We start from the raw sequence: 26,138 nt of genomic DNA on the forward strand, positions 1-26,138 counted from the left end.
GCGGGGGCGGGGCCTGTCAGCCTTGACAGGCGACAGTAGCGAATGGGGAGAGAGGACGGGGTGATGGGCGGGACGCCCGCCGAGCCGCCTCCGCGGCGCTATAAAGTGCGGTGCCGGGGGGCGCGACAAGCTGGGTGGTGCGTAGCGGAGGCGAGAGGACGGACTGGGCGGTCGGGGGGCGCTGGGCTGCCGGGATGGGTAACACCGTCGCCAGAGAGGATTTCGAGTGGGTCTACACGGACCAGCCTCATGCCGACCGCCGCAAGGAGATCCTGGGTGAGGAGGAGGGGTGGCGACGGTGCCGCCGCTCCTTGCCCGCCGGCTGCGTGGCGGGGGGGGGGACGACCCCACAAAATGGCTGCCAGCCGCCCGTGTCGGGGGGCGCCACGGGCAGGCACCGCGGCGGAGGGCCGGTCCCTCGCCGCCAGCCGTTAGAGTCGGCCCGGTCCCGCGTGAGGGGAGCGGCGCTGGTCGCGTACGTGGAGTCGGCAGCCGCCGCCTTGGCGGCGCTGGCGGGGGAGGGGCAGGGAAGGAGCGGGGGAGCGGCTCGCCGCCTGCGGGGGCAGAGCCCGGGCCCCGAAACGTGGGGCGGGCGGCCTGGGCTTCCATTTTGAGCTACGAAGCGAGCGCTGAGCAGCTGCGGAGCGGCGCTGGGGTGCGCCTCGCTGCCGGACAGCGGTGCGGGCGGCGCGGTTACCCCTCCCTGCGGGGGCTGCGGGCCGCTCCCCGCCCGCTGCCGGAGCCGCCCGCTTCCGCAGAGCCCTTCGTGCGGGTAGGAAACGAGCTGAGTAGTTGATAAAGTGTCTGCTGGTCGGTATAAATAGATCGTGTGTCGTGCGTAGAGGTCATCGCGGTACTGGTGGTAAATAACCGCGTTTCAAGTAAGACGCCTAAATCGGACTTGAGCTTACTCGAGCCCTTCTGAATTAGTGGTGGGTTGTCAGTTCAAAGCCATTTCCTTCCTGGGTAGGCTGGAGGTGGTACTGGTGCTTGCCATATACGTGTCTAGTTGCTGAGCAACAGAAAAATGTTAAAATGATTTAATTCTAGAAGATTTATTACAGCAATAAACGTCGCAAGTGGAAAGATGGTGCGTTTTCATTATCTTTGCAGACAAATCCTAATTGGGAGGAAGAGAAGAAATGACTATATCTGCTTTTGTAATCTAATTTGGATAGTTGGCTGTGAGGAGAGCTTCTAAATAATTCCTTTTTCATTTAATTCTTTCCCATCTAGCTAAACATCCAGAGATAAAAGCGTTGATGAAGCCAGACTACAACTTGATCTGGGTGGTTGTGCTGATGGTTCTTGCGCAGTTGACTGCATTTTATCTAGTTAAAGACTTGGACTGGAAATGGGTAATCTTCTGGGCATATGTTTTTGGAAGCTGTATTAGCCACTCCATGACTCTGGCTATTCATGAGATCTCTCACAATAGTGCTTTTGGCAACAGCAAAGCAATGTGGAATCGATGGTTTGGAATATTTGCCAACCTCCCTATTGGTCTCCCATACTCCATATCCTTCAAGAGATACCACATGGATCATCATCGTTACTTAGGAGGCGATGGAATTGATGTGGACATTCCTACCAACTTTGAAGGCTGGTTTTTCTGCACCCGTTTTAGGAAGTTCATATGGATTGTTCTTCAGCCTTTTTTCTATGCTATTAGACCTCTCTGCATCAATCCCAAACCCATTACTCGACTTGAAATAATCAATTTGCTGGCTCAACTTTCCTTTGATGTCGTGATATATTATTTATGGGGAGTCAAATCCACTTTTTACATGCTTGCTGGTTCAGTACTTGGACTTGGGTTGCACCCAATTTCAGGACACTTCATAGCTGAACATTACATGTTTTTGAAAGGACATGAGACTTATTCCTACTATGGGCCACTTAACTTGCTCACTTTTAATGTTGGCTATCACAATGAACATCATGACTTCCCCAATATTCCTGGCAAGAGCCTTCCACTGGTAAGTTTATTTCCAAGTTTATTACTTTTTCTTAAAATAAGCCCTACTTTAACTTGAAAATCAGGTAGAACACCGATAGAAGAACGGAAGTTGGGAGATGTAAAAAAAACCAAAAAACCCAAACCAACCAAAACAAACAAAAAACCAGAACAATATCTAAGTTGAGTGATGAAGGGGGTAATCACTTACCATTTTAGTGGTATCCTGAACAAGGATGCTGGTTGCTCAAGCCTCTTCCATAAAAGGAGAGGGGAGGAAATGCATGTCATGCTTTGCACTAACTTTAGTTTTCTGTAATTACAACCAGCCTTCTGTCTTCTTCGGTTTCTAAATATGCAGAAAACTAGTTAAGAAGTTGCAGATACCTTCAGAGACTTGTCGGCTCTGTCTTTGAAATCTTAAGGACAGTATTGTAATGCATGCTTATGCTTAAGTCTCTTCTATCACTGACGTTCTCTGATGTGGAAAAGAGACAGTCTGAGGTACTGCTAATGTTTGTTGTACTGTTGACAAGTGTTTAATAGCTTTCTATTTTGGAGCAGCTCAGTTTCCTATAGTGAGAACCTTTGAACCCTAAATATCAGCTGTACATTGACAGAATTAAGGCTTCAAAGCTAAAACTTAGATCTGTCACATCTGCATGAGTAGCAGCTGTGAATTTTCAAACTGGTTTCTCCCCACTTCAATCTTTGCTGGTTTCTTTTTAGCAGGAGCTTAATTCACATTGTATGTGTGTTTCCCAATTGGAGCATGGGAACACAGGCTTCCAGGGTTACACCTAAAATGCATCTTCAGCGAAAAGCGTTTTTCATCTGACACTAAATTTGCAATTTGACAGCAGCTGTGGTGTTGGTCTTGTAGCTTTGTTACTGCACTCAGTAATAGTAAGACCTTGTAAGCTTGTGCCTTTCGTGGAGTCTAAACTTGATTGTTATTTCTGTTGTCAGTGGTGGAACTGTAGATGAAATAAATACTCCAGCACTTTAGCAGGGCAGTTAAATTCTGCGATTGGTTTGTTGAGACTTTTTGAGGTTTTTTATTTTGTTTTTGAAAAAAGACAGATCATTTATTGTATTCATAGATTTTATCTTTCAAATACAGCTGAAGTTGCTTTAACTCACCTTTGATACCTAGATCTGTGCTGGTGAACCAGCATTTCACTTCTTGCAGCAGTACTTGAGTTTTAAATAGGAAATAATTTTTTTCAAGTATTTAATTGCAGAGGTAGATACCTAGCTCTGCTACAGGACTCTTAATCCACAGCTCTGATAAGAAAACAAAGCCTTCTTTTAGAACAGTGTAGTTAATTTGATTGGACTCTGCTATGCTGTGTGCTAAAGATCACTGAAGTACTGAACACTTGATTCCAGCTGGGCTACTGGTGAGCTGAGGATAAAAGTAGACTGGCTAGATGCGGTATTCTGTAAGTGTGATGACAGATCAAAATGATCTTCAGCTCCAAACCAGGCATGCAAATATCTTGGGTTTGTTTGTTGCTTATACAGATTACTATTTTTCTTCTGTCAAAAGCTATGGAATTTAGTTCTGTTCAGGTTTTTAAGGCTTTAAGTGGTTGGCCTTAAATATCAGTAAGGATATCTAACTGAAACTAGCTCTCTTAGTTTAAAATAGTGGTCTAGTCAGCATGTACATCTGAGAATAAAGTCTTTGGAAGCAGTTTATCTTCATTCTTTAACGTCTGTCCTCAGAAACAATATGTTCCTCAGAAATAAGATTTTTTTTTTTTCCGAGTGCTGAGGTTTGAAACTACATGTAAAAATAGCTGTGTTAAAATCTCTTCCTAGAACTTACAACATCCTTTTTAGTGATACTCATCTACCTATGAGCCAGCACTGAACTGAGTCACCGAGTTCCACTAGTAACCAAACCGCTTGCTTTTGTGAGCTACATCATTCTGTAGGTAGCACAGTGAATGGACTTCAGAGTGTTAGCAGAGTTTGTTCTGCTTAGCTTCAATATAAAAGTTTCACATGTTGTTTACTTAACAACGAGGGAGTTGCTTTTTCCTTCAAGAAAGAATCTAACATCTAAAATGGAACTTCTAGTGCTCTACATTAAGTCACAGGTTGAGGATTGTAAAGTTGTCATGATTGTTGCTAATATAAATAGTAATAAACCTCGTATCTCCTCTTTAGGTGAAGAAAATAGCAGCTGAATACTATGATAACCTGCCACAATATAACTCTTGGATAAAAGTACTGTATGACTTCGTGATGGATGACACAATCAGCCCATATTCACGCATGAAAAGGCAATTAAAGGGTGAAGTGAAGCAAGATTAAACTTCTGGCAACCAAAAAACTTGGAAATGTCTGCTTGCTTTGAAGTGGCTGTTATAAGGTTTCTTGCTAAAGATGTTCACCAGTGTCCTGAATTAAGACCTACAGCAACATAGCAATGCATCCTTAAGGATTTTGTAGCAGCTATAACATTCCTCGCAGTCCTCAGATTCATTGGTTTAATGTGTATATGTTTGCCTAAGGATCAGTGTTATATGCGTAATGCTAAATCACTTTGTTACAGAATTTACTTTAGCAGGTGTTAAATCTATATAAAATCTCTCTGACTCTTAATATTTTAAAAGTTTTCAATGTAGTACACTGCTCACAACATGCTATTTAGATGACTGTAGTGTTAAAATGCTGTACTTAACCTGTTAATTCTAAACTAACATGATTTGTTAACTTAAACCTTCTGTCAAATCTGTTTCCTAACTTATGGGTGGAAGAACTAAATTTGCACAGAAATGTTACAGAATGCTTTTGTTTAAATATGTAACATGTCATTTGAAGCACTGCTTTAAAGTTCTATCTTTTCTACTGAAAGTACCTTAAAGGACCAATCTATCTGAATGAAATCGGCATCTTTGAGATGGCTGTGTGACTTCCTTGTAAAATGGTGGGGAACTTCCAACTTTATGGGTCCCCACCTACTGCCTAAGCTGCTTGTGTTAGCATGTAGCTTGAGCAGCTATAGCATTTAGAATTGTATTGTGTAAGCCATTAGGTAATATAACTGATAGTGTTTTTTTTTCATATTTGAAAAATCTTGTTACAGTTTGGTTTTTTTCTGATCTGCAAAGAAAAATGATTAGGCTTGTCCTAGTTGGTTCTGCTGGTACCATGGTTTTAAATGCTAACTAATATTTACACTCATTTGGAAATTTGGCTTATATGGAAAACGGAATCAATAGAAGCAGATACTGTTCTGGCAAACAAAGCTAGCTACAACCCCTGACAGCTTTACCTATTAAGCATATTAGTCATTTGTGTACACAGAAAGGTGTTGCTAAATTATCTTGATTTCCCATTCCTTCCCCCAACCTACAGTACCCTACATAAACACTTGTCTGTCTTTTATATTAAAATGTGGTGAAAGCACAGGTGGCGATACCAAACTCCCTGCTTACGAAGTTTTAAAATTGGGAACAGAGAATGGATAGACTTGCTGAACCCTGAAGAATGAATCTCTACATACCTCAGGACAGTATATATGCCTTCTATCAACTAATGCATTGATGATGGCTTTAAGCTGTCAAAGATAGCTATAAATCACCTGTAAATCTGAACTGGTGATCCTACAGTATGTTCTTCACTTACCTGAAAGATGGAATCTGATGAAGGTGGAAGTCTCAGCTACTGTCAGCACTGGTTTGCTGTAAGTAACTTAATTTTTAGATGCCTGCAGCTCCTGCATTTTGTGGGTTTTGGTTTTTGTTTTTGTTTCTGTTTTTTGTTGTTGGAAGAAGCTGAGTGCCTGAGAAGAATGTGTTGGTACATCTTAACCCTCACTTGATTGCAGTCCTGTTTCTAATGTGTGTTTTTGTTTTTTAAGCGTGGGCCCTTATATGTGGTTAAGTAATAGAAATGGTATGAAAGTGTGCCAAGCACTTACAAAGTGACTTATTATGATGCCAATAACATGCTAGCTAGCCAGCATATTGCTCAGGGTATAGTGTAATGTCAAATATATTTTATCCGGTAATTTTACATGTAATTAAAAATCAAAGATTAAAGTAACATTGGGTGAATTTTTGACTGGTACCCTAATGCTGAAGGATTTAAGCTTTAGAGAAATACGGTATTTTTAAAGCAGATGCAAGAGCTGTTTTATTGAGTAGTGGTATAGATGAACTGTAAAGAATCACTACCTTGCCTTTCTACTGGGAGGAAAACTGATTTTGGCTGAAGACTTGAATAGGCTTAACAAGTTGCAAAACAGTTTCTTTCTAAGCTGCTTCTGCATGACTGTTTCTCAATTTAAGAAGTGAATGGTGGAATTAAATCTCTTTGCTAGCTTGCCGTAGCTGAATGAAGGATGGAAAGTGTCTCCAAAAAGTTGTACAGCTAAAAGCTAAAGTTGAGAAACTTCTTACCTGACGTATTCATCTAGGATAACTGAGAGCCGAGTGTTTAACTTTCATACTTAGGCTTAAGTACCTATTTCATAGAATCACTGATGCCCCTTACTGTCCTCCCAATGGGTAGTGCAAGTGTGAATTCCTGCTTTTAAACAGGATTGAAGTTGCCATCTCTCTTGTTTAAAATTGCAAATATTGCTTTAAGGTGTCCTGACTAGGATCTTCCCTTCCAACTCTGATTATAAATATCCCATTTTCACTTCAAGAGCTGCAGAACAGTGGGGAGTTCTGAGGGAGATATCTATGCTTGCCATAATCTTTCTGAAACATATGCTACGGGCTACCTATTGGAGAACACTTACTGGACTAGGTTAATCTGAGCCAGTGAGATTTATGTTTGGATCTAAACCATGGTCTGATTCTTGCAAGCGTTGGTAGCTACCATTCTTAGGCATACAATTACTGTGTAATACCCAAGAAGCTTTGGCATCTAACTTCAGTAGTAGGGATTTTGCCAGAAGCAGATCATCTGAGTTAACCTATATTGTAGCATAGTTTCATCACTAAAAAAACAGTTAGAAGCATTTCTGAACCACTGGTAAAAGGAATTAAGACCAGTTGGACTACTTGGCTTGTGTTTGATATATTCTAAATGAATAACGAGTTTTCTCCAGTCATACTTACAACGTGGTGTTTAGTCCAAAGGCATGGCACAGAAATAAGAAACATGAAAATTTTTTAAAAATACATATGAATCATCCAGTTATTGTTTTTAAGGAACTAAATAGTTTTCATTAACGCTATTAAATACATCTGGCAGAAACAGGTTAGTATAGTTTTTGAAATACTTTATCTGAAAGTTGGAGGGAGCTTTGACTAAGCAGTGAAGAACAAATTAAACCTAAAGAGCATTAAGAACCCTGACAGTTAACCTAATTATAACTTTTTTATAAATCTATTCAGATGGAATGAGTTAACTTTGTCCTTTCTATATGCTTGTTAGTGTTTGTTCCTTTTTGTGTAACTAAAGCATCTTACTGGTTTGTCAGTTTGGCAAACCTCTGCTTTGTGTAAAATCAGCCAGGAGTTTGACTGTCAAAACACAGCTGACTTTGGGTCACCAGTGTTAAACATGTCATCCAAGTATTTTAGCTGCAGTTAAATTGTGCAGAGCTCTGAATCTCCTCTAGGGCTTTCAGAGTAACTTAAAAGTTTTCAGAATAAACTGCCTTGCATGGCTTGGGGGGGAGAAAAACCACCACACAGACCTCACCCCCCACACCCCCCCAATTATTTGAAGCTGCTTAAGTGGAATAAGTAATGCATCCTGGAGTCTGATCATACTAGGCATGAGTTTTCCCACAGGACAGGCGTGGGTATATCCCTCTTTCAAAACAACTCTTGCCTCTGGCATTCTTGTTTTGCTGTTGAACCTGTCTGTTCCACAACAGTGGCCAATTAATGTGTTAAATGGGTGCATCTTCTGGCTACAGAGCTCCATACTTTCAGATCCAGGAGAAGACTTCCTACCTGGAACCAGAGGCCAGCTGAAAAGTAGTTAAGGTTTTTGGTTCTGTCTCTCAAAATTCCTCTGGTTAAATCTTTAAATGTAGCCAGAAAACATATAACACATACTTAAAGTCTACAGATGTTGAGAAATGGGTCTGTTCTAGGTAGGCAGACACTGTTACCTAATGAGCTCAGTGGTTCACCTCTGCCTCCTTGACATTTATTCTTGTATCAGATAAAGTGGCGTGCCACAGTAGAACTTAAAGCTGTTCATTCCTTATTTAATGATGGGGTTCAACAACCAATGATGTCAATGCTATAGATTGCAGGCTGCCATACTAATCCTGTTGGACAAACGGGAGAAAAGTCGCTTTCAGGTAATGATCTTGCATAAGTGGCAAAGACACGGCTTTTGGACAGTCTACTCCTCTGTAATTTGAGAGTGTCTCAAAAGACTAAGGCAAAGCAAGTTCTGCTGTTCTAGCTTGCACATTGCAAAGCACAGGAGCCACTTCTGGGTCTGCCAAGATTGCTTCTGCAAGCTCCTAGGAAAATGATCTGACAAATAGGTGTGTCTAAATCATGTAGATGTGGCTTTAGTATAGCAACCTGCAACTCTGTGTACACATTCTCTCTTCTCTATCAAATCCTCTTTTTCACAATGAAGGCTGCAGTGGTATACAAGACTTCAGTGAGGACAAAAATGTTGAAAAAGTTTCCTCTTTAACCAGGAATGAAGACAGCATTTTTTTTTTCTGCTGACAGTTCCTTGCACTGCTTCTGCCCCCTATCCATGCTTAAGTTAGCATCTAATATGCTCTGGGACAGAATAATTATTGTGATTTAGATATGTGGCTAGCCTCAGGAAAAGGGAGAGAAGAATGGCATGATGAACGATTTCTTGATCTTGTCCCAACAAACTAGATGACTAGAGGGAAAAACCTCCTCTAGGCATGTCAGCTAGGAGGGGTGGTAGGTGCGTATGCAGAACAAAGTAGTGGTCTCTGTATTGCATCAAAAGGCTTGTTCCTTAAAGTGATTCCCATTTTCTATGTACAGGGGATCTTGCAATTTCTCTCTCATAAAGTTCTTTTTTCAGTGGTAAGTGCTATAGCCTAAGCAGAATTTTCCCCAGGAAAAAGTAGCACTGTAGGTGCAGCACTTCCTTGCGTGAACAGTCAAAGAGAGTTCAGTTGCCTACCCTTGTCTGCGCCTTGAGGCACATGCAGCCCAGACAAGGTAAGCAAACAGGATATAGATATTTGACTGACCTGGCTTTTTCTGCCTTTCAACTTCAGATTTTCTTGTAAATTCAAACCCTCCTGCACCCCACTTCCTCTTCCACTATCCCATGTTAAGGAGAATGATCATGAAACACTTTGTATATTAAACATACGTTTTGTGTTAGAACTCTCCTCAAGACTATATTGTTACTCCGACTTGAATAGTAATACTGTTATTACTACTACTTTAATAGTATTTCCTCTTTAATCTTGCCTTGCAAGTCTTACCTTGCTTTCTTGCTCCATATATACACAGGAATAATACTATCATAACATGAAAGGAGAAAATTCTTAAGTGAATATGCCAGGGCTTGAGGACTTTACTTGTTCATAAGCTCATTAACTGCAGCTATCCTTAAGTATGGTAGCAGGATTTTCCTCTATATATCAATAAAGGAGAAATCATTCATGTAGTTATTTTCAACTGTAAAGAGTCACTTACTTGCCACATCTTTTTCCCAAGAAAGGACGACAAATATTTCAAATTGAATCACTGAAGTTGTATCACAGTTAAGAGACTTCTTTTATTCCTGATTAAGTTTTTATATTGTCGTGGTTTAACCTGGCAGGCAGCCAAATACCATGCAGCTGCTCACTCACTCCCCCCACCCCCAGCGGGACGGGGAGAGAATCGGAAGGGTAAGAGTGAGAAAAACTCGTGGGTTGAGATAAAGACAGTTTAATAGAACAGGGAAAAAAAGGGAAAATAATAATGATAATGATAAAATATACAAAATGAGTGATGCACAATGCAATTGCTCACCACCTGTGCTGACCGACAACCAAGTAGCGATCGGCACTTCCTGGATCACGCCTACCATTCGTATACTGAGCATGATGTCACATGGTATGGAATACCCCATTAGCCAGCTGGGCTGGCTGTCCTGATTATGTTCCCTCCCATCTTGTGTACCTAGCTCAGTCAGTAGGCACGGGAGCTGTCCTTGGACTAGGAGGGCACTTAGCAACAACTGAAAACATCAGTGTGTTATCAACATTCTCCTGTACTAAATCCAAAACACAGCACTAGGAAGAAATTTAACCCTATCCCAACCGAAACCAGGACAATATACAGTTTATTTGTTTTGAAACCAATGGATGCTACAGGCAGGTAAAAAACAGTGATGGCCTTTAGAATTATTGTATCTAAAGGTAAAATGGCTGAGTTTCAAAATTGATATTTGAGGTAGCATATACTGTTCTCATGGGGCTCCTGCTTGGTTCTTTTTTCATTGGTCAACTCTCAAACACTTGTGAATCGAGTGTGGTGGTGTACTAAAAGGGTTCACAGCTTACTTCGACACAGTTCTAGCTTCCTATAAAGCAAAAGCCTTTTATTTAAGAAAGGTGGTAAAAAACCCCAAACTGTAAAGTTGTAGATGTAGAGCTAAAACAGGAAAAAGTATGGAACATAAGTGATTCTTGTATAGCTCTGTACATGACAGCTAGTTATGTTTTTACACTAAAATTAGTCACTTGACTGATACACACTAATTTCACTGCCTTACAGTGAACATCCACAAGTGAAACTACTGAGATGAAATGATGATCCTTCATCTTGGATTTCTGGGAATCACAGAATTCCTAAAGCCCCAAGCCTGACTTACAATTAAAGCAGACACATCATTTTCTGCTTTATATACAGGGACTTCATTTGTTAGTCATATGGGCCACAACTTGAGTCACTGAGTCTCAGGCTTCCCTAGAAGAGGAAGGGAATATCATAGAGTGTTGTGCAAAAATCACAGTGGTACGTACAAGCTGTCATGAGTGTCAGTATTTTTAAAACACAAGTCTGTGGTGATTAGTTATTTGTAATAGCCTTCCACATTTACCTTCAGGGAAAAATGTGCAAGATCTTTTGTCAGATAGCAATTCAGATAAGAATTTAAGTTGTAAGGCACTGTTCCCTCTCAAGGCAAGGTCAGTCTTGAAGTTAGATCAGGTTGTTCAGGGTCACATCCTCCCTGTTAAATGTTAAAAGTACGTAGGTGGTATGCTTTAGTATAGATGCTGCTTACAAAAACTATTTTACACTGTTTTGTATGACTTTAAAAATTATTTAAAAAGTTTGGTGTTATCAAAATTAGCAAATTTCATGGAAAGTCTTTTAGCAGAAACCATCCATTTCCTGTTCTGATCCTTGACTGATGGTTGCAGTGCTTTTAGGAAGAGTAAGACTGATCAAAGATAGGAACTGAGATTAATGATTAAAGAACTTCATAGAATCATGACAGTGGTAAAAAAAATCCATGAAGGCTTGTAGGTTTCAGAAATTAGTTGCTCATTCAGAGTATCTCAGTATAAAACATCTCGGTGTTTTGTCTTAACTCAGTACTTCCTAATTTGCTGGTGCTGAAACTTATGACCCTCTTTCCAACATGGAATTTGTTGTATTTAAAAAAAAAAAAAAGCTTGAGGCTCTTGGCCTGTTTCTCAAATCAGTAACATTTTCCTTCCTCCAGAGGATATCAAAACACTTGAGCTAAGAAATTCAAACCCATAATAGAATTTTTTGTTGTTGCAGATTTGTCTGTTTAAAAAAAAATAATCAAGAACCAGCTTGTTAGATAACTCTTACTGTTTCAAATGTTTCTTAGGTGGCTATTAAATCATAATAACATAGCACTTCTCAGATTTCCAAACTTTACTCTCTCCTAGATAACTTTAAGACAGCTTGCCATCTCTGGATAGTTTCTTTTGATCGGGTGAAGGGAAGCTGTTAGAAGCCCTAAGAACCCATGCTGGCACAATCATCATGTGTCACTGTATTTGGGAAAGACATGATTAATGGTATGATAACATACAGTGCAGCACTTTCCCACACTACTTTTCACAGCTCTGTTCTCCCAGAGTCCTTGTTCTTAAAAACAGCTATTTTCATTTATGGTTGAAAACAGCTATTTGAGCATAGTGAGTAAACACTATGAAGGGTTAGTATCTCTGCCTCTGTGGGATTCCTGATTAAGGGCACCAAATATATCGGAATGGTATTACCTCTTTAGCACTAAAAGCATTCATTGTTAAAATGTAAATGGTGATAAGCAGGAAGCGTGTATTGTATCTTTTATTCTGGAAATAGTTAAATTAAGGATGGTTTAGAGCAGTAGGTTATGATGACCTTTTTTCAGGTACAGTTTAAAAACCTGAGGGAGATCTAGTACAGCATTTTTCCAACTTGTCTCTCCAAATTAGGCACAGGTGTTACAAAACTCTCCACGAATGTAGAATAAGTCTTTTGGGAATTGTCCAAATGTATCACCTGCACAGTGACTGACGCAGTTCTTCATACATTATTTGATCCTAGCAGTGCCAAGATAAGAGGAAAAAAGACTTCAGACAATGGTAAAAAAAATCATGCAATGTTTAAAAGTGACTTTATATGTATAATGTAACAAAGTGAAAGAAACCAGCTATATGAGCCACTAGCTCTATTTAAAAACATTTACAAACCAGGAGTATGTCCTAATACTTACCAGTGATTGCTATGTTAGAGGAGATGTCTTAAGTTTTTGTGGCTGTTGCTTCTGAACTGTTTGCTTAGTGAATAGCAAAGGGGAAGAAACCAACAACCAACACCATCTTTGGCTCCAAGACCCTTTAAAGATCACTTTTAAGTTTTAGAAAAGGTCACTGACCATCAATGTACAATAATAATGAAAAGCAATAGTTACCTTCTCTCTGGCTAGTTTTCAAAGTGAAAATATAATAATGTATTTTGGATGCAGTACACCCTTGGCAACAGAGACCTATACAGAAAAGCTCTGCAGCAATAACAATTCCTATATATATTAACTTCTCAATTATAGTAATTAAGATGATTGAACAGCTTTCCTTTCAGTCATTAAAAAGAACAGGTCATAAGGAAACCTTTAAAACAAACTTCCTTGATAAATACAAATAATGAAAAGACTGATAAGAAATAACTAAGATGATAAAGCGTGTATCTCAAAATGTTGTCTTTTGCACATTAACAGAAATGGTTGAGCATCTTTGGGTGTCACATCCATCTAGGGAGGAAAAAAGGTGGTGGGAAGGTGTAGTGCACTCTAAAGGCCTTGACTTACAACTGAAAATTCCACAGACGTAAGAGGTTACAGCCAGGTCAATAACTAATCTGGAATGTCAATGAGAAGTCCAAGGTGCCATACTAAAAGATAACCTTGATAGCATGGTAATCCATCTACCTGCAATGCATCATCTGCAGCTGAAAAGGGAGACTTTAGTTTCTGAACTTGTGAAAAACATCAGGCTTGTTCAATGCAGAAAAGGTAGTGTCAGTTGTCTGAACTACATGCAAGTATATTGCAAACTTAACTATTCCCAGTCTCCAGCATAAAAAGAGTATCCTTTCCAGGGGAGTAATCAGTCTTACATACTTGAAGCTTATCTTACCTTTTTTGATACTGAAGATTTCACTTTCCTAAAAGCTTCTTCAAAGTGTTTATGGGAAACTTTGATTTCTCCTTAAAGAACAAAGCATAATATATTACTAAATTAAATTGCAGGCAAGTGACAATCAAGTGATTTTTGCATGTATTTCAAGGTAGTATTCATGAAACCTAACTACCTGCATCTGCTAGTCAGTTGAATGAGATCTAATTCAGTAGTGTTATGAATGCCTGAACTCTTACATTTTATGTAGCCTGTCTATGGTCTCAGGCAAGATCTTCATCCCCTATCCCTTGCACCTTAAGCCAAAGAATACTTACTTGTTTCAGAAAGTTATTTTAGATATTAACATTTCCACCCGCAGATTGAGAGTTTCATTCTCAAAGATGTCAAGTTAACTGCAGTTTACCTCAAATCCAGTTAGAATTCAAGTCCCTTAACCCTTCCAGTTCTGGGCTTTATTTTCTATATATATTTCATATTAAGCTTCCCTACAGAGTGTTACTAAGTACCTAGAAAATATTTTTGTTATCATTCCCATTCTACTACAGGATGCTCAATTCATAAATAATTGACTTTATACCATTGCCTTGTCTGGCCTTGCCCAGAAAGCTTTCACTTTTTCAACTCCCTGTCTTTAAGTTTATGCAAATCCCCTTTTTGACCTTAATGCAGCTATCCACAGTAATTATTCCTAATCATAACCTTTTGAACAGGCTTTTTTTTTTTAGTATGCTAAAGCATAAGCATACCTCAAATAAATAATGGATTCCTCTGCTCTCACAAGCAAGTGCCTTGTTTAATCGAGACTTAAGAATCCCAAAATACCACTACTATACAGATTAATTACAATGCTAACATTATGCCCAGGTATCAGATATGACAGAGGCACACAAAAGTACGTCTTTAGAGTCAATTTGGTGCATTTTTTATGTATTTATTTCATTAGGGCACTTTTTCCTTCCACAGATATGTACTGCCACTACCTTTGCACACATCTTTGTAATGTGAAATGGGATGTGCTGATATGAAAAAAATTCCTCATTAATATATTTGATGTCCGAGTTTAACAAAAACATTCTGCTGATATAGCAAAAGACTACAAATCAGATGGAAGGCACTAAATTAAAGATGGGAGCTTGATTAAGGTATAAAACAGAAAAGCAAATAGTCTACAATTATTATTACTTGCTTTAGAAGTAAAGATGAAAGTTAAAGTTCACTGAACTAAACATACAACCTTGCTGCTCTTTCTCATCTCAGTTCTCCGAAGCTCTTATTCAAGATTCCCATTACCATATAAAGTTATGCCAATATAAATGAAGATATAAATTTAAAATATCAGTATTTTAACTTATTTCCCCAAGGAAACACTACTTACGGAAACAAAAAATGGTTCAACTTGGGTCTTTCACAGAAGCCAAATTACTTTAAGAATGAGTCATCAGAACTCCATAAAACAATAAAATTAAGCTATGAGAATTTAATTTTGCTTTCACTTTTGTTTTTAAGCCTGTAACTTTTAAATCAAATCGTGAAACAATATATAGCCTCAACTACAAGGAGGGAGGAAAGGGAAGGGAGAAACCAGCATTAATCAGCTAGGAAGATCAGTATCATTAAAGACATGATTATCAGAAAAAGTAAAGGTGAAACAGTCTATGATACTAATCTAAGAGTTAGCTATGGCAGGGTACAAGCATGCTGTTACCTACTGCTAGGTAAAGTAGTTTACCTCTCATTGAAAGTAAGTTAGGCTACTTCATGCTCATTGCATGGTAAAAGCAGGCACAATGCTTGATACTGTGGAGAATTTAGCTGTCCATAATCTATACCTTGGCTACTTGCATTAACATAGTTTGCCTTGATTTCTGGTGACAAAGCCATTTAGTCTGAATAAGTATGAATGTTTTATTATTTAAAACAATTTATCTTGATAAATTAAAATAATGACATATATAAACAGGTATAGTAGTCTTAAAATAAGACTACTTACTGTTTTTTTTTTCCCTATTTATACAGATGAGTGAAGGATAGCTGGTTCCCTTTCCTCTTTAATTTTAAAGTATCAAACAAGGAGCAGATCTTGCTTTTCAAATTCAACTGCAAAGATACAAAACTTTAATTAATCTCACTTGTTAAACCACATTTGCTCTTAACTGCTGTAACAAGAAGTCTCAGACTTTGCTTAAGAAAATCAGCTTTACAGACTGTGCAGGTGATGTGGGGTCACTGGCTATCTTTTAAAAAAATTAATATACAAAAAGACACATTCAGGGATAAAGTCATAGTTCAGAAGGTCAGTGAATTCTCTGCACTTGTCTTTGTAGCTGAAAATGTCAAGAGATTCTCATACCCTATGCATTCTTTGTAACTAGATTGAAGTAAATATTTAGTATTAAACTAAAACAGGTCAGTTAGGATGTTAACAGTAAGTCAGCAGGACCAGATGGTGTTCACCCAAAGGTTCTGAAGGAACTTGTCTATGAAACTGTGGAACTGCTGGCCAAATCTTGTAACCTGTTGTTATGGGCACCAGAGGATGGGTAAACTCCAAAGAATTCTAGGAACGATCCTTTGGTGGAGTGAAAGCTAATTAAAGGATATGAAGTAGAGCATAAGGCTTAACAGCCACTTTTCAGGATAGGGAACAGGCAGCAGTAGGGTCTTACTCTGGCATTGGTGCTGATACCAGTTTTATTCAGCGTCTTCATCAGTGGTTTGGAAAAGGGAGGCAGAAGTGGAAACTCCAAGTTTGCAAATGATATTGAATTCTTCTGGGCAGTCAAATGCTGGGCCAATAATGAGGAACTCCAGAGGAACCTGATAAAACTGAAAATCTGCCCAATCTTCCCCCCTCCACCCCCAATTGCAATATCTGGCTATTCCTAGACTGCAGCGTCTAACATGATCAGCTTTCCTAGGACTGTTAAAGTTGGAAGTAGAATTTATGGATTGTTACAAGAAATACCACTATAAAAAAAAGTCCCTTTAAGCAAACCACTATTGAGTGTTAAAAAAACCCACGACCCTAAATTTATTCCAGAGGGAAAATAGAATTTCTACACAATAGAAAGGAGCAGGCTGCATCTCAGCCAGTACTGACTGATGAGGACACACATCACCCACCTACAGTCACATACAGAGCGTGGGAGAGGCATCAGTTGTGCATGTCCTGTGGTTACACTGACAGAAGAAATTATCCAGTCTATGTACACATACTACGCTTTTGAAGATATAAATGAACAAGGTCTCAAATCAGAAACCACCTTACACGCTTTCATACCAGCCAGGGCTGACGTCTTGGAAATCCAAACCCAAGGACATCCCAAACAAGCAGCTGCCATAAACATGCAGATCAAGCTATGCATATATTATAGACTTGCTGGCTGCCAGCACATCCATACAATAAGTGCTCAAGCTGCAATCCTAAATGTGAAGGCTGAATTCAAGTGATTAACATCTTTGATCAAGCCTGCTCTATTCTGGATAATTATAAAAACAAACAGGATAAATTCAGAAATTTCCATCTCAAATCAAGAGCTTTTTCCATCTTACAGCAAGCAAAATGTGTAACCAAGTCATACGACAGTGAAGGTTTTTATAGTTTGTTTTTTCCCTCCGCTAAATGAACATGCTAGTTCCCTCAAAAGAAGAAATACAAACATTCCGCTCTGTTAACCTACTGCTGTTAAAAACCAGGTAAGACTGGATATGTACTAGATCAAAAGGAATGATTCCAAGTAATTAAAATTCCAGCGTAGTTCTTAGAAATCAGAGCCATAATGAAAGCCCAATATATTTTCCAAGGACATCATCTGAAAAGTCACAATTCCATCTTAGCTTTGCATTCTGACTTAAGGGTAAAATAACAAATGAAATTACTGGAAAAAATCTAGATACACACACATTTTATATAAGAGAGTTTCAATTTCCAATTACATTCTCCTATCTGCACAGAAAAAATAATAATTTAAAAAATAGGAAAATACAACTTAAAAGTGCAGAGAAATATGGAAAGGGCAGACATTGTAGTTGAAACAATTTATAACTCCCTGTTAAAGTCCTGGCAAGAGCCACTGATGAGCTAAACACCTAAAATAAAAAATGGCACTCAGATTTTCCTATTACTACTAGATGCATGTATTCAGTTACACAATACAATTGTGTGCCAAAGGTATGTGATCAGTATGTGTGCAGTTACAACTGTACTCAGATCCGCAAATAAGTTGGTATAATTAGTCTTTGATAGTGGTGTGGAAATTTGGCAAAGATGTATTCAGTCTAGTATAAAAATTGTCAGTTTATACTACTATTTAGCATAAACTTTTAAGGTTACAAGGTTCAATTCTTTTAGAAAAAAAATTTATGCTGAACCTCCAGCATAACGATTTTTTCCTGTACTCTCCCCTACATCTACTTCAAAGATGCTTGTATGTTCTTGAAACAAATCTGACTTAATTTTTTTTGGCCCAGAAGTCATCAATCATTTATGTACAGTATGCATGCCTTTATGCTTGTCCTGAACTACCGTAAATACTTTACATTCCATTTATCTTCTCACTGTTCAGTTAAGGTTTTTGTAAAGCTTTCTTACCTTTCTTATTTTTAGTATTCTGCAGGGCCATTTCCTGTCTCAAGGCGCAAATTGAAGCCTCACGCACTAGAGCGGAAAGGTCTGCCCCTCTACAGATACAAACAGAATAGGTTATTTTAGGATAAATTTCTCTCGTCTTTTGCTGATGGCATATAGAAAGGCAAGACACTACAAATGATGGTAAGAGACTGGTTGTGCTGTCATAAAGGTTCATCTTGAGAACACTGGAAAGAAGTCTGAGGACTACCCAGTGCGGCAACCTTTATTATGGAACAACATTCTCCAGATTTTAGCCACAGATTAAGATCAAATAAAGGAGAAGCAAGGGAAGAGGCAAAAACCCCACGAAGCATCATTGAAAATGCCAAAGGATTGATTAATATTGTGTCACTTGGTGGGAACATGATACATTTTTTTTTAATCAGTCTTATGAAAGATTCAAATGGAATCACCCATTATTGCCTTGCTCAAAGCTGGATCAACAGTTAAAGTTAACATGCTGTTAAAATAACAGTATCCACAAAACATGGTCAGATCAGTCTTTCCAAATATTTGTTTCCAGTTTCCAGCTCTTGAACTTTTCACAAGCCTTCAAACTGGTGCAAGTCATTGAACTAAAGAAAATTTTCAAATTAACTCCCCATGCTTCATTTGAGGATGCTAGGAATACTGCTGTATTTAAAAAACAAAACCAAAAAACAAACAAACCAACCACAAAAACCCACACCACAAACAAAAGAAAGAAAACCCCAACAAGCAAAACCCAAACAAACCCAAAAAAACAAAAAAACAAACCAAAACCCAAAATCCCAAAACCATCCCCCCCTCCAAAAAAAAGACAGTGAGCGAAAGGGGGAGAAGAACAAAAAAGTACTCATCTTTCCCAAGTATGAAACAATGACAAACTAAAAATCATTACTGGTAATAGCCTCCATTTCTAAGATTCAAAAGCAGCATTGCGACAAGCAGCATGTCATAAACTTTATCTTTTGTGAACTCCAGAATATCATTAACTATTAATAAATCATTTAATAGAGTAAAACTTTTTGAAGTTTTGTAGAATGCAATTGCAAATTATTCTGACAGATATGGCTATCAAGCTTTACTAAAAACCACACCTTGCTATTGCCAAGGCAAAAGTTGAAATAGGCCCTCATTATTTTGTCAAAAACATTGCTTTCAACTGTGTGACAGAACAAGTTGGTTATGGTTGTTTAACCAATTTGCTTTCATCATCATTGTATATGGGTCCACAACTTAAAGAGGGCTCTTTTATCCTCAGATTATACAAGAATTATAAAATAAAACCAAGCAAAGCCAAGAGGCCTTTACTGATTTGTATTTACAACATGAAGAGGACTATTCCAGATGAAAAAGACTTTAGCATCCATCTATTCCTACCAATTCCTTGGAAAAAAGCACAAGTGAAAGCAAGAAAAATAGTGTAAGGGAAAAGGCTTATAAACCCTGAAAGTTAAGAGATCTCTTAATAATAACAACACAACACACATCAGAGGACTGTTTGCACTGCATATTAAATATTAAAGTCAAAACTAGAAGCTACTCACGTATAACAATCACAATGTTGACTGTAAGCAATTTCTTCAAGGCTTACATCAGTATCTAGTGGAGGCCGGGTGCCATCCTAAAGGAGTTGAGATAAAAAAAAAAAGAAGAAGGTAAGAAAACATTATTTTTAATCATTTCGGGGATGGCATGTGTTAAGTTTCATCAATGAGGAATCATATAGGGGTCTGACAAATTCCCTGAAATATCCACAAATATTAATGTTGTTTTTAATCTTAAACCGATAAGAAGGACAACCAGCCTTAAAAACATTTAATTATGAAATAATAAGTAATGCTAAATTTTAACTTCCCACCAACAGATTAGATTTTCTTTAACAAATGATGGCCAGCCTGTCACAGGGCAATAGCACTGACACTCTTCCATATATATGCCTTAAGTAGCTGGTTACATCAACAGCATTGTTTAGCTGAACTTCCTCTAGTTTTACTATGTGTTGAAATCAAATAGCTAAACAATAGCTAAGCAATATGTAGATTTAGTCTTATCACCTTTAAGACTGAATTAATTGTATATCTTTTATGTTCTAGACATACATTTTCAAACTTAGAATTTTCCATTCTGCTTTTCATAAAAGTTTACATATACCATAGACATTCCTGTAGACATTTTGATTTCCGTATTATTACTGCTTCCTCCACAAAGATCCCAGAAGTTGTTTCTTTTGTTATTATTTTTGCATCTCCAACAGCAAAAAATACTGAACAACATTAAAAATTGTATTTGAAACTACCCAACAAAATTTTCAAACACTGTAAGCATAGAGATCTCCTTATTACCCTTAGACAACAGTAAAGTAGTATCATGGTAGTACAGAGATTCTAGATGTCTATAGTATCAAACAACACCTGAGTTTAGACATGAAAGGACACTCTTTGATACAATTGATATATTTCTGCCAGAAACTCATTTGACAGAAATGCACAAATTCATATAATTCTTTTTGGACTTCTTCAGGTGATCTAATACATCACATACCTACAATACCTTCAAGAGAAAAAAAATAAAATGTATAGTAACTGGCAATTTAAAACCCTTGAATACTTAACAGACAGTAGAATAATCAAGGACTAGGTAGAGTAAAGGAGCAATCTTGAATGAATCTTCGGTAGAACACCAGTTAGATAGGGGAGAACAACAAAACAAAACACAAAAACAAGACAACAAAGGAACAGCCTGATTTTGAAACATCTTGAACGGAAAGACTTTAACCTGGAAACAAGGAAGCCTCATACAGTTTCATACAGGATACTTTAGTAATTGTTGTACAAGACTGCAAGCCAGAGAGACATCTTGTCTGCTAACAAGAAATGTTTTACCTATTACTTTGAGTAGCAACATGCGTTGGGACATTTTTTGAGTGGGATGATCTGGAGACAAGCTCAGCAGTATGTGCACCAGAGAAGCTGATACAGCTTGCAGGAATGTAAGTACCCTAATAACTTAAACATGTGAAAACATGCTTCCCTTGCATAATTAATATGCAATTTGAAAATGACTGAACAAGTTAACTGAAATAAAAGTCTTTCACAACAAAGCTTCAACCTACACCTAGGCTGTCTGTCTTCCTTACAACCGATTCCTCCCGCTAACTCCCTTTTCTACTCCTCATGCTGCCTTTGTAAGCATCCATGTTTCCTCTTAGCAACGATTCTCAGTTTCCACATCCTGTGCATGTATTTCTCAGGGATTTCTGGGAATGCATACCGTCACCCAGAAGCCACTCACATCTGCACCAAACATTTTGTTTCATCTAGCCCTGAACACATATTTAAGCAAGTGTTCCTGTACACAGATTTTTCAAATTTCCTTACCTAGAATGCATGGATGAAGTCTGACAAGAAATAAGGTATTTCAATTAATTTAACATATTTTCCTCTCTCCATAGCCCATGTTCTTCTTGCAGATAACTCCTATACATTTTTAAAGAAAATAACAACCTATTTCTTGTTCTTAACACTAGAAATAAAAATCTTTGCCTAGCTTTATGAGAACTCTGGTGACTGCAGAAGTAGTAAAGTGAGAACAGCACCAGCCTCCTCATGGAATGAACACAGAAACATGCAAGGAAAAGACTCATTCAGAGAGTGTATCTTATTTCTGCTGGCTTCTTAATTAAGAGCTGAGAAAAAGAATCCATTAAATACTTAACACCTCATTCACTACAAAGATTTGTAACCAAAATATTAAGACTAGTATGAATTAAGTATTCATGGAAGTATCTGGCATTCCAAAAATAACATGCCCTGATAACCAAGGACAGGATCCACAGGAACCAAGCTGGTAAACACTATGCAATGCATTGCTTATATCACAAGAAGGCCCATAATCAGATAAGGCCATAGCAAAGGTGGTTTGTCAGCAGAAGACAAATATGCTCTGATAACAGGATAATGACAAGGTTACCACATCACCTGTGCCACTCCTCTTGTTGTTATCCCAACAGGAAGACAGACTGTAGCCTAGATTCCCAGAAGGAGGGAGCAAAGACATTTTTCAGAAAGCTCGCCCAAGATTTATGGCAGCTGAAGTAAGCACGATTCTGAACTGTTTGATTCTTAAAGGGAATCTAGAAAACAGTTCTCTCTAACAACCAGTTTGTCATCACCAGTAAAGAGGAAGCCAAGAGATCAAGTGAGGACTCAAGACAGAGTTCCTTATCCTCGATGTTGCACCCAAGTGATCCTGGCCCTACCACTTGGATGCACGCATCTTGGTGACTGTATGTGGCTCTGACAGCATCAGCAAGTGAAATCTGCGAGAGTGAGAGAAATCAGTTTTGTTTAATACCACCTTCCACTCCCATGAAGACTGGCACCAAGCTTTGCTGCACTATTTTCCTATACCACTAATTACAGTGGAGCACTTGCAACAGTTATAAATCTCAAGATTCTCCAGCAAAAATTAGGGTGAGCAAGGCTCAACACCTGTATTTTAAAAAACAGAGCAGATGTAAACTCTGTACCAGAATCCTTCTGCTCTGTTTAGACAGTCTAGAGACTGACCCTTACTACCAACTTCTTCCCGAACAAGGTTGTTTGTATTAAGTCAGAGAAATCATATAAAGCCCAATTTTTAAAGAACCATTTGAGTTATCTTTAAAAATAAATTGGTAAAATAAAAGATGTAATTCCTTACAGTATGTTTGAAAAATGATTCATGGATGTTACACTCAAATTGTCTAGGTCTTTTAAAAGGCAACCATCTTCAAAAATAGGATTGTAAAAAGTTTTAACTGAAATATTTTTATAAAACTTAGAAACAATAAACTGATCTACTGCTAATAGCAAATGGGGGTGTACTTACATTTTTTTTTCTCTATGAAGTAATGCATAGAACAAATGAAGGAAAGTCTAACATCCTGAATTTGTAATGAGAGCCTGACTTTTGAACAACTATTTTGGCATGAAAGGACATGCTTGAATGACTCCTCACTTTCGGAATTCTCCAGTGGGATTAACTACTGCCTACACCACAACTTTATGCTTATGCAAGTCTGAATTTTTTTTTTTTACAAATTTGCTAAATAATTTTTGCCACACCTTTCATAATACAGTGCTATCTTTTCTCCATAGTGAAGACTTGGTCTCCTTTGCAGCTCAAAAAAAATCTGATAGGACACCTGTTCTTAACAATCAATGCTGATCTACTGGAAAAAGTAGGAAATATCTGAGTAATTCATAATGCTTTGTATGTTCCTTCTTTACGGCCTTGATTACTGCTGTACTGTACTTAGAGAAATACTCAAACACAATTCTATAATCCAAATCTCTGAAGTGGCAGAATGTGCCATTAACCATAGGGAGGACCCACAAAGGCAGGTATTTTACATTTTCACATTCACTTGGACCCACAACCTCTATCATCACAAGCTTCCTTTAATCCTAGAGGCAATTAAGTGTCACAATTACTATTGAGCAAATACAGCTGGAGCTAGTGAATCATTTTGGTGAATGTGTGGAACTCCCCCCAAAAAAGCTTACAAAACACTTCTAGGTCCATTACTCACACAGATAAGAATCTTTTAATTAAATCTGTTCAAACTGTGACTATAAAGGCGGCAGTTTCTACGTTTAACAGGTTTGCCTTACAGGATTTATCAATCCCTTGCAGTCTCGGAGCAAATTTAATTGCAGATGTGGCTGATGGTTTATTTTTATGACCTCGTGTTTCATGAGACAGAATCCTGCAATTCTCTGTAAAATTTAATTTGTGTTAAATCATTCCACCAACCTTCAAGATAAGGATTTATTTCCAAATACTCACTTTGGTGATGGTCTTTAAAATAGCAAGTCGATCTTCAGGTGGTGGCAAACCCACATAAAGTGTTTTATCCAGTCTACCAGGACGCAGGATAGCTGGGTCAATTATATCTTAGGGAGGGGGAAAAAAAGAAAAAAGACAAACTTATCCAGAAACGAGATACACCCTTAGGAAAGCGTACACATGCATACTTGTACCTAGATTCAAAGAAACATTTGTGCTGTGATGTGAAGCTCTGACCGTTGAAATAGCTGATTGAAATAGTTTCATCTCTGTCAAGTAGGAGCCTCTACTACCTAGTACAGTTAAGCCGCATCTGCTCAAAGATGGCTCATAAATAACAATTTCATCTCTTCACAAATGAAGACAACTCTGTCTTTGGCAACAGAGTACTAGAACATTTTACTGTCATACCCAGCATGGTCAAGTGAGGAATTCCACATTAATTCATAACAAGGGAAAAAAACCACTTCCAGTTTGTTCTATTGGAAGGAACTCTACTCGTATTAACCGTTGCGAATCTGCTTGAAAGGCACAATGATAAATTAAGAATAAGTACACAGGGCCAATCATAAGCACCCATATGTAAACTTAATTTTCCTGGTCATTTGCATTTCTACTACATATTAATTTTCAAAATGTTAAAACAGGAAACCCAAGAAAGCACAAAATAAAGCTGTAAAGTACAGAATTTGTTTTCCAGGAAAATCTACGGACTCCAAATTTTATTATGTGTAGAGAAGTAAGAAACCAAAAATCATCACAAATGTTTCTAGAAAACCATTCAAAGCTTAAATGTAATAGAAATGTCTAGCAGCCTTTTAGCACTACGGGCTTCAACACTGAACTTCCACAAACAATAAGTCAGGATATAAATACTGAGGACTATTGGTATAACAACAGATACAAACAGGGCACATAACCTGGGAAAGACCTCAATTCCTGTCCATGTTTCAGCATGAACTGCCTGGATGACGTTTCTAAATGCTTCTTGATGCCCTGTTTCCCCAGCTACCAAAAGTGATGATGGTATTACTTGCTCTATTTCACTAAGGGATTCTAATAATCCATATCTTACATACCACAGTAATATGAACAACAAAGTCACAAAAGCATCCTCAGAAGATATAAAGAAAACTGTACTTTCAGTATAACAGACTTTTTTGAAGTCTGTAAGTTCTATAGATGTGTTAGGTAGCTATTGCAAGAACCTTATCCAAAAGTAACAGTTGCAAGTTACACCTAAGCCTTAAGCTGGAAACTATCAAGGACTCCAAATGAAGCTGTCAACACCCTTACAATCATTACATCCTCTTGACAAAATGCAGCTAACAGACAAATTACATGCATTCATGTATATTAAAGGTGAAGAACTGGGAAAAGTTAAGCTGTTAATCCTTACTGTACAGATGTTTAGAAGAAAAAAAAAAACAACAAAAAAACCCCCACCCAAACCCCAGAACAGTAGCATGGAAGCACAGCTATTCCTTTTTTGCAAATGAAAAAAGTTTGCTTAACTCTGTCAAGACTCCAGCCACCTGATCCTACCACAACGTAGTCTTGATTCACTTTTTAAAGATGTGCATAGTTTTGTTCAAGTTACTCTCTCATCTATGCTTGAAGGACAAAAAGTAGAATGAGATGCATGCATTAAAAATTGCTCCACTATCTTTTTCTTCGACAAAAGCAATTTTTTTTTTCCAAGATACAGCAGTCATGGCCAGAGGCATCTATGTAGGCAAAAATCAGCTATTGTGAATGTGACAAGAATGGTGAGAAAAAAAAGAAGAACTTGATGTGTTAATTTAATCCAGACCAGATAAAACAAGGGTTAAACAGGAACCCTGCCATGGCAGGCCTAGACAAAAACATCTTTCTTATATGTCTGTGCATAGTGCTATATAATAGTTTATCTTGCTTTTGGCACAAGTGTACTTTCCTGTTTTTGTGTCTCTGTGGACGGAAGTCTTGCCACATTATTAAGATTAGATGACAAAGTTCACTCAACAGATCAATTACAAACATAAAAACAAATACTCTCAATAGGGATTGCATTACACCACCATGCACTTGATTAACTTCCCCATTCTAAAGTTTCAAAAGCTCTTTAAAAATATTAAGCTTGATACGGAAAAGACTGTTTCCAT

General features: G+C 38.1%; 2 protein-coding genes across 12 annotated transcripts in view; one reads left to right on the forward strand and one right to left on the reverse strand.

Moving 5' to 3' along the window:
- Positions 1-9: 9 nt before the first annotated feature.
- DEGS1 (delta 4-desaturase, sphingolipid 1) lies at positions 10-12,605 on the forward strand. 2 transcript variants are annotated; one of them, XM_075147216.1, is made up of 4 exons: positions 10-276; positions 1,237-1,979; positions 4,136-9,704; positions 10,228-12,605. In XM_075147216.1, the coding sequence occupies exons 1-3, from the start codon at positions 195-197 to the stop codon at positions 4,280-4,282; spliced, it is 972 nt and encodes a 323-aa protein (XP_075003317.1). In that variant the 5' UTR covers positions 10-194; the 3' UTR covers positions 4,283-9,704; positions 10,228-12,605. The 2 variants fall into 2 exon arrangements, with proteins under 2 accessions (XP_075003317.1, XP_075003318.1); XM_075147217.1 differs by lacking the exons at positions 10-276; positions 10,228-12,605 and adding an exon at positions 302-475 and having other exon boundaries at positions 4,136-6,030.
- NVL (nuclear VCP like) overlaps positions 11,555-26,138 on the reverse strand; it is a 42,816-nt gene continuing 28,232 nt past the window's right edge. For 8 of the 10 annotated variants that reach the window (XM_075147196.1, XM_075147204.1, XM_075147198.1 and 5 more), the window contains 5 exons: positions 23,995-24,101; positions 19,710-19,786; positions 18,142-18,230; positions 13,548-13,618; positions 11,555-12,455 (listed from right to left, as the gene is read on the reverse strand). In XM_075147196.1, the coding sequence (XP_075003297.1) occupies positions 12,411-12,455; positions 13,548-13,618; positions 18,142-18,230; positions 19,710-19,786; positions 23,995-24,101 (389 nt within the window). In that variant the 3' untranslated portion in view covers positions 11,555-12,410. Of the gene's footprint in view, positions 12,456-13,547; positions 13,619-18,140; positions 18,231-19,709; positions 19,787-22,142; positions 22,484-23,994; positions 24,102-26,138 lie in introns of those variants that run through there. The other 2 variants (XR_012673167.1, XR_012673166.1) reach the window with 2 other exon arrangements.

Source organism: Calonectris borealis, chromosome 3 (assembly GCF_964195595.1).
Source record: "Calonectris borealis chromosome 3, bCalBor7.hap1.2, whole genome shotgun sequence".
NCBI lineage: Eukaryota > Metazoa > Chordata > Aves > Procellariiformes > Procellariidae > Calonectris > Calonectris borealis.